At 42.0% G+C, this 9,384-nt stretch overlaps 1 protein-coding gene across 1 annotated transcript in view; it reads right to left on the bottom strand.

Moving 5' to 3' along the window:
* Positions 1 to 1,021: 1,021 nt before the first annotated feature.
* fam171a2a (family with sequence similarity 171 member A2a) overlaps positions 1,022 to 9,384 on the bottom strand; it is a 61,689-nt gene continuing 53,326 nt past the window's right edge. The window contains exons 6-8 of the mRNA XM_066641908.1: positions 6,250 to 6,363; positions 6,006 to 6,132; positions 1,022 to 5,655 (exon numbers count right to left, since the gene is read on the bottom strand). Coding sequence (XP_066498005.1) covers positions 4,143 to 5,655; positions 6,006 to 6,132; positions 6,250 to 6,363 — 1,754 coding nt within the window. The 3' untranslated portion in view covers positions 1,022 to 4,142. The remainder of the gene's footprint in view (positions 5,656 to 6,005; positions 6,133 to 6,249; positions 6,364 to 9,384) is intronic.

The raw sequence follows: 9,384 nt of genomic DNA, 5'->3' as shown, positions 1-9,384 counted from the left end.
ATTATAAACATTAAATATTTACAAAAAACAAGGTAAACAATGAAACGATACAAACTAAGTCTGTTAAGTCTGTTTCTACACGAATGTCCACATTAGCAGTTCCACTTACCATAGGTGCAGTTTTTATAGCTACAGCAGACTGTCATTAAACCTACAAGTAAAATAATAAAGTTCTATACGTCCAATAACTATAAAATGGTTCATTCAGATCTGTTTTAAAAGGTAAGTGCAGGTTTAAAATGGTCTCTGAGTGGAACAACAAGGAGCTGATGTACTCAGTGAAAGAGGTAGAGAACGAGAGTGATAGAAAGAGAGAGAGAGAGTCAAGAGGGAAAACAGGAGTCAGGAAAGATCTAAAGGCATATTATTTTGTTCTTCATAAACTAATGAACACAGCATCTGTCCTTCACAATGTGTGAACATTTCGTGATGAATGGACGAACAGAAATGCTCCAAAATGACTTGTAATAAAATCTTATTACAGGCGGCACGGTGGCGCAGCAGGTAGTGTCACAGTCACACAGCTCCAGGGACCTGGAGGGTGTGGGTTCAATTCCCGCTCCGGGTGACTGTCTGTGAGGAGTTTGGTGTGTTCTCCCTGTGTCTGCGTGGGTTTCCTCCGGGTGACTGTCTGTGAGGAGTGTGGTGTGTTCTCCCAGTGTCTGCGTGGGTTTCCTCCGGGTGCTCCGGTTTCCTCCCACGGTCCAAAAACACATGTTGGTAGGTGGATTGGCGACTCAAAAGTGTCTGTAGGAGTGAATGTGTGTGTGTTGCCCTGTGAAGGACTGGCGCCCCCTCCAGGGCGTATTCCCGCCTTGCACCCAATGATTCCAGGTAGGCTCTGGACCCACCGTGACCCTGAACTGGATAAGGGCTTACAGATAATGAATGAATGAATGAAAATCTTATTACACAGACTTCCATTGAAAATGAATTGTTTTCCCTTTCTCCTGTAAAGCTGCTGTTTTGGAGATGACTTGTCATAAATGAGACAAAATAAACCCATGAGGCCAAAGCAAAAGTAGAAGTTTACTACAGTGTTATTAACAATAAGTGGTTCACACAGTATAGTAAGAGCGCTTCACTGAGCAAATACTTAAACATGTTTTAAAAAAATACTTGGTACAGTTCCTTTAGTGTAAATTCATCCATGCATCACCATTCCAAGCACAATGCGCATCACCTATCAAGGGAGGGAGTCAGAGAAGTGAAACGACTGCATATCACTTCACCACTCCATGGAAAATACGTTCTTCTGAATTACAAGGTTAGTGCTAGCAAAGTTTAGAAAAACCAAGGCAAGAGAACTCAGGCCACCACAGCCTGCTCAGCCCAAACCATTTCAGATCCAGCTCTATCAAGTCTGTGAGAAAATGGCTCAGACTGATTTGTAGTATAAAAAACACATCCAGGTAGAAGCTGCTCTTCTCAAGCTGATCTTAAAGGGATACTCCAGCTAAATATAAAAAGGTAACTGCATCCTCTTCTAAACATGCTTACACGTTTTAAAGAAACACTGGCTAGTATTTTTACCTTAAAATTACAGATTTGAAATCACTGTGATGCAACAATGACCTGTAATAGGGAGAATACAGCCTCTGTTGTTGGGACTCTGGGCTAAGCACTGCAGAAATTGCATTATGTAACTTTTGGCGGAGGGTAGGAAACCTTCCCAAACTCCTTCCTCCTCCACCTTTATTTCAGGACAGTGTTGTAAAGATGAATTACACTCTACAACTTTAGGAGAAGCCCAGGAGCAAAAATACCAAAACCTACCTAGTGTTCCTTTAATACAGAAGTGCTGCAAATTTCCAGAGATTTTCAGATTAGTTTCAGGAGGAAGGCAGATATCTAACATTATCGTAAGGAAGTCATAAGATGAGAAATACAACACGATAAAACCCCTAACTATCAAGATATGACACCAAAGTTTGTTTACTCTGGCTGAAAGGGTTCAGCTCTGGTTGGTCTCTGGTTTTAAATTTTGTACATAGTATAGACAGGATTAGTTTAAGTTTTATTTTATTTCTTTGCTTAATAGTTAGTTGTAGTCACTTGCCAGTACGTAGATCAATAGCTATAGTAATGGTCCGGATTGCTTGGCACCACAGGCATTTCCAGTGATAGTATGATGTGTTTGCCTAATGTATGCTGGGTACTGTAGTGAGAGAACAGTAATGAATCAGATTTAAAAATGTGAATTCTGTCAGATGAATGAGGTGAGTGCTGAGCTATAGTTAGATATACAGCATGACGATGACACATTAATACACATTATTACTTCAGTTACAGACTGGAATGCCCCTTTAAATCATCCCGATATTATGCCAGGTGAGGAATTATGAAACACAAATTTTGAAACTAAAGTGTGTACCATGGCTAGCTATAAATAGCCTTGACTTAGTGCAGCATTATCCTGCTTTATTCGAGCATCCAATGGCTATCCAGTTTTAAGCTGTCTGAAACAAGAAGCTGGCCATTTCAATGCATTAACCATCATTGACTGTTGTCTATTTACTGTCTTTTAGGAGTTGCTATTACCTTATAAACACTTATACTGATATCATCTGAAAGTGTCTGTAGAAAAGGAAACTCATTCATTGATTATTCATTTTCAACTGCTGTGTGCACAGAACCAGACATTATTGTGTCACTCCAAAATACGTTCAGCTTAAAGGAACACTATAAAACATTTTTACTTTAAAATTACAGCTTCAAAAGGTTGTGAAGCTACACCTTCTTGTAATAAAGAGAACAGGGCCTCAGTCGTCGCTACGCTGGGCTCAGAACTGCAACAATGTCAATTTTAAAGGAGGAAACCATTCCCTCTCCCTCCACTTCCCCATTAATACAGGTGATGTAAATATATAAATTAATTACACTAGGGGGAGCCACAGGAGCAAAAAACCAAAATCTTACCTAGTGTCCCTTTAAGTAAACATATGATGATGATTTTTACACAATATGCTAATGAGTCTTGTATTTGATTTTACAAACTTATTTTGCAATAGTCTGGGTTTGTTTGAAGAGCAATGTTTGTTTGACGACAATAAAATCCTACAGCCACTGACCTTTAGTGGATAAGACTGGTGACACTTGATCTAGAACTTTTAATGAGATAATTAATACATTTTGTCTGTTTGCATTCTAAACATATGCAATAGCTCCTGCCAATAATCACTCACTTTTACCCATATCTTACACTATACAATCACTGTCAATAAAGTAATATATTTGAAGAGGTGTGTGTATAAGTTTGCATCAATACAAGTGAAATCAGTCGTTAAACCTGAAAATAAAAAAGAAAATAAGAAAGTGCCATATGTGCTGTAACTGTAAAATGGATCCCTCAGATCAGGTTCAAAAGACAGCTTCTACCAAGAGCAGAATTCAGTGTCATCATAGAAATGTTTGAGTCATAAGTCATATTTTGAGTAAATGCAAATTAAACCAATCAGCTACTTCACTCCCTTTTGTGAAAGGTATTGTTCAAGCACACATACACACATCTCTGTATTTCAGCTCTATTTTCTCATATAAAACCAAACCTTGAGGAAAGCCCACAGCTTCAGGAAAACAAAGAAAACATCAAATACATTTTTCTTGATTCTTTGTTTTTGTTTAGATTTTTTTTGTCTCGGTTCTTAGGCTTTCTTTCTTCACTGAGAAATTCTTTAAGGCCTGTGGATTACTTCCCAAAGTCAATTTACAAATGGCTCAAAGTCATTCCAACCGTGGAGTAAGAGGGTCACTGGAAGGAGGAGAACACATTCAGAGAGGGGTGACAAAGACAATCATAAAAAATAAAAACTGTAAAAAATATGGCATCCTCTGCTTCTGTGAACAGGCGTCTACTTTCCATGTGATTTTCCTCTTACGTACATCTGCAGGACTTCTAGGAAGATGAGTATAATCCACTAACCCAGTGCTAACCGACAAGTGGCTCTCATTGCTCTAAACCCAGTTTGTCTGTCCTGATGCTAGCCGCCTCCTACAAGAATAGGTCATCAGCCACCTGCTCTTCAAATAAGTCTCATCTTTTTGTGCTTCTGATGGCTAATCTTGCACGCTTTTTTCCTACTGTCCACCTGTTGATCACATGTGAGCATTTAAGAGAGGGAAAGGTGTAGACAAAAGTGTGTCTACTTGACGTTAAACACCATGAGTGGTCTCTCTTCACGCTTCTGCCACGGGCTCTTCTTATTCTCGCCGTCATCATCCTTGTCTTCGTTATCGTCGTCTTCAGGACTGGTGACCGATTCCCTGTGGGCCTCTGTGGCGCTGTTGTCACGGCTGCGTGCTCGTCGGGGAAACGTTCCTCCCCGAGAACACTCCGGGGCCTCGTCTAGCAGCGGAGCCATTGAGTTTTCCTCTGGTGAGTATGTGGCTGTGTGGCTCTCACTGCTGCTGCTTGGTTCCGTAGTGTCAATGACTGGAAGCTTGGAATAGATCTTGCCGTGAGCCTTCCTTTCTCCTCCTTCCTTCACCCTGCTCTCCTCTTTCTGCTTCCTCTGCTTTGCAGAATTTCCTGGATATGTTTCAGCCCGATGTTCCTGGCCTGGGACCCGCAATGGCTCGTTCCCCACTTCGATGTAGGAGTGGCGAACGAGGGAGTTGGCGCGACCGTCCAGGGATACGAACCAGGCCAGAGGGTGTGGTTTCATACCCAGTTCCAGCAGCTTTTTCTCCGTAAGTGCCTTCAACTCTCCGTTTACCTGTGCCATGGTAGAATCATCAAACAGTACCGGGATGTGGACTGGGCCTGTGGAAGAAGAGTCTGAAGCCCAGTTCTGCTCCTCCGACGCCTCGTTTTGCTGGTCAGCTTTGTCATCCTCCTTCAGTTGCTTGGCAGACTGCGGTTGTTGCGGCTGCTGTTGCTGATTCTGCTGACGAGGTAGGGTCATGCTAACCTGAATGCCCTCCATGTCGTGCTGAAGCTGCTGCTGCCTCTCCATGGCCTGCTCCACAGCCGAGAGGTCGGAGGAGAGACGCATGTAATGCGCCGGGATGACCAACGTGGGCACCACACTGCGGTACATACTCTCTTTCATCTGCTCCATGGAATGGCAGAAGATGAGTTGGCCAGGCTGTGTGTTCACAGAACTTGGCCTGTTCAGGTGGTCCGCAACCTGTGAGGTGCAGTAATCCGGCGGCTGGCTGTCCCGGTTGTGGTAAAGTCCCCCAAAAGGGGGCAGCAGCGGTGGTGGAGATGGAGGATCAGAGGTGTAACCTTGGTTGTCCTTTGCGTTATGGTGATGATGATTGTGTCTGCGTTCTTCAGAGTCTTCGGCTGAGCTGTAACCTTTGGCAAGATCGTCTCGCAAGAGCAGCTCCAGGTTATTGGTGTTGGTGGAACGTGTGGCCTGCAGAGGGAGACTCTCACCACGCTTGCTGTTCCCGCTGCCTTTAGAGGTGCGTGATTTGTGGCCAGGGCCACGTCTGAAGAATTCCTCCCGAGAGCTGTGCAAGTCACGCGTGGAGGACAGATCCGATTTCACCCCGTCTGGATCTCCAGTAGAGGACGCTGTCTCCATGTGTGCACTGCTGATGAGATTGAGCTGAGAAGTGGATGTACCCTGGTCCCTTTTGGAGCTTTCCAGAGTGGAGGAGATACGCATTTTTCGATGATGTTGTCGGGGTTTCAGACATCTCCTCCTTACAGAACAAAAGATGAAACAGATGTTAAGAATGTTACTGGCTGTTATAATGCGTCTAAAGGAATAAACCATAAACACTGAATGCATACAGTACAGTCTGTACCACAACTGCAAAACAAACCATGTAAAGATGGAGCAGGAAGTGTTCCTCAATTCTTCATCGCCCACACATAAAGAACTCTGAGGTGGCCTTGAGCTAGCAGTAAAAAGTAAACCTCAATCCCCCAGCTATGCACTGTATACATGGCCTCACAGCTATCTAAGGGCCATACTCAGTAGGGAAATCCATATAGCTGGGTTTAGATATGCTGAGTTTGAGCTGTTTAGCATTGGTTTGAACACAGATACCTGCAGTAGTACAGCAGCAAACAAAGCAGGATTAGAACCAGCAGGGCCATAGAGCCCAGAATGGTCAGGAGGAAGATGGTGTGGTATGTGGTGATGTCCCTCAGGCCAGAGGAGTTCAGGACTGTTCCTGCCAAAAAATAAAAAATAAAATAAAATAACTACGAGAACACGTGCTTTGTTTTGAGAATCCTTGCTGGGTTTAACACATGTTGGATAGTTGTAAAACAGAGAAAGTGGGACTCACCACCAGCTGAAGGGAAGGCTGCCAGCCAGTAGCCTAAATGTGGCGCCACAAAACTCCAGGTCATCTGAGAACCGTCCCGTTTCACGTAGCCAACACCACTTCTGATCCATAGACCTGCGAAAGAGTAAAGAATCCATGGAAAAACCAGACAATGTAAGAAACCAAATACGTTGTCTTTTTTATTGGCCACTATATCAGCTGTACATCAGTGACATTACACTGGAGCAGTTTACCATCTCAATAAACTGATCAAATTGTTTCTGACCTTTTAACAGATGCAGTTAAATCTAATTGACCCATGTTAGGTAAATAACGTGTCATGCTGAGCTGTGGCCACTAGGGAGAGATATAACTCCAGTTCATTATGGACACCCCCCCAGCACACTCCCCATAGGTGAAGTGGGGGGCTTTCCCAGTAAACCCATGTGCCTCAGCCTCCTCCATTTCGCCCGACTGAGCTCTCTATTGTATGTGAACCGTCTCCAAAACAAACAGCCCTCAAAAGGCGACTGTCCCATTAACACAGTAAACAGATGATCCCACACATGTCCACAACAAACGGCTGCATCATCCTTTTCTTCAGAGCAGGACTCTAGTCTGAAGCTCAGTTCATTCTGCCCGCCCACACATGCTGCATATTCATGACCATTTTAACCCCAGCTGAACTCCCACAGTCTGGTTGACTAAGGCACAAGCCTTTATTTCTGACACCATAATAATTAACACAGTGATCCAGGAAAGCAGGACAAAAGGAATGTGAGCGTATCCCAGTCGAGTGACACCCGGGAAGATTCCAGACCTTTTATTTACTGCTGTTTCTCAGTAAGCTGTGTCTCTGATGTTGATTTAAAGCACTGAAAATTAATTTCATGTTCATTATTTGTAGTTTGATGGGAGTATATGGACTCTGAATGCTTATCGTAAAGTAAATATATCATCCATTGTCCAATCAACACCGTCCTAATACGGAAACAAATAATGGTAAAGATAAGTAAAATAAATGGACTTAATCTTAATTGAAAAATGTTAATAAAATAGAACCAGGTGATTTGTATTGCACATATTATACAACTGGTGTCATAGTATTTTCATAACATTATCAATTGAATGACTTGACAGGCAAGTGTTAAACCCTGGTAAGAGGATTGCCATTTCTTCCTTTCTCTCTGAAACAACAACAACAACAACAATACAACCCCATAGTAAACACTGCGAGGGTCAGCAGGATCAGAGGAGATTTTTCTTGGGAGCAGATGCCATGTCTCCCACATTAGAATCCAGTACATATGGATTAGTTATAACTTAATGCCCAGCAGTAGGACACACATGCCTATATCCAAGCTTAGTCCTGAAGGTCATTTAAGACAAACCTGCAACTCAATATAATGATTTAATGATAATAACAGTCATGACGCCCAAATAAACAAACAGCAATAATCATTTACCGAACGACATTTGGAGAAACCATAAAAGAGAGCGCACTCTGGACTGTTCCCCTCAGGGGAAATAAATGACCCAATGAGGCAATGACCCAAATAGGGTCCAGTCAATGTGCGAAATGGCTTGAACAAGACTCGCTGCTCTGCTCAGACAATGCTAGGAGAGGTAAGGTAAATATATATCTCAATCTCATAATATTTTAAATAATGACCTGGACCTGGAGGTTCACATGAGGTTTATTCAGTTGAGGAAGTTATATTTACAAGACATTTTTCCAAACTCTGTCAGAAAAATGTAATAAAATATGTATAAAAATTATTCATTAACACAAATAAATATTGTATTGTGCCTAATACAGTAGCTATCTCAGTTGAAATTCGTGTTGAACGTGTTGGATTTCTGACATCACACTCATTTCAAAATAAGCTGTATTTTGCTTCTTGTTTAGCCTTATACGACCTGTATAATCTGGGGGCAATAGTGTTTTAGTATTGTTTACATACTGCATTTAACTACGAGTGGTTTTTAGGGACATGGCCCCTTTAAGAAAGCACAGGGTTTTTGATTAAAATCTCTTTGCAGCGATTCACACTCTCCCTGACAAATGCTGCACAATAACAAAAATGCCCCGCAGATTGTATCCTTTGCTGTCCTAGCAACGGCGCTAACTGAGCAGGCCTTGTTCTCAGTGCAATTTAAGACTGCTCTCATCTAAATGACTGTACAAATGGGCCGGCGGGATTAAGACTCCTCCAACTAAGCTGCTTGCTTGGAGATCATTTGAGATTTTTCTTTACAGCCAATGGAGGCTTAATATATCTTTTGGTACACATTTTACACCATTTAAGTTAAGATTCTACTGAGGAGATTAGCTATATATATATATAGCCTACCCGGAATCACTGTGCGCAAGGTGGATCACACCCTGGAGGTAATAGTAATAGAGTAAGGTCTAAGAAGTAGTGAAGATTTAAAGGTTCACTTTGGAAAATGTTTAAAATACATAAACCCTTAAAAACATTAAAAACAGGAAAAACATTATTGTTTAGAGGTAGTGTAGATCAGCAAATTCAATGTACAGCAAATTGACAATAATTCTAACACGTGCCAGTTAACCACATTGCCTTTCAAAGAGATTTTTAGGTTTGCAGGTTATTGTTCTTCCACTGAGCTAGTCCTAAATATAGCATTAAACTACAATCAACTGCAGACAGAGTGCTGTGGGTCTATTTTTATTGCTGTATTTATGAGCAGGAGAAAACCACACAGATTAATAAGAAATGCTTTTGTTTGGTCCATTGTAAACATTTTTCAGCTGGGTCCAAAATAAGCCCCATTCCACATCACTGACTGTTTTCTTGAGCCAAAGAGACAGCAAAGGTAGATATCAGCCCCCTCTCTCGCTCTCTCTCTTTCTCTCTTCCAGTATTCACTGGGTTGTGTAACAGTCTCCTCAGTGAAGCAGCAGTGCCATCAGGCCCTAGAGCTTTAACCCATAAGTGCCTGGAGCAGCTGGGTACAGCCAGAGATGCATTTAAGCTTATTCCACTCTGCTAGACTAGACCAAGGATATTCCTTAAGGAGTTTAACTAGCTTTAGCAATTACTTTGTGTATTTATGATGCAGGGCTCATTAAGAACAATCATGAATATTGCACAGTAACAGGGAATGACTTGTTCATTTCATAAATACATG

Source organism: Hoplias malabaricus, chromosome 13 (genome assembly GCF_029633855.1).
Source record: "Hoplias malabaricus isolate fHopMal1 chromosome 13, fHopMal1.hap1, whole genome shotgun sequence".
Lineage (NCBI taxonomy): Eukaryota > Metazoa > Chordata > Actinopteri > Characiformes > Erythrinidae > Hoplias > Hoplias malabaricus.
The sequence above is the reverse complement of the archived record's forward strand: the minus strand, read 5'-3'. Positions and strand labels throughout refer to the sequence as shown.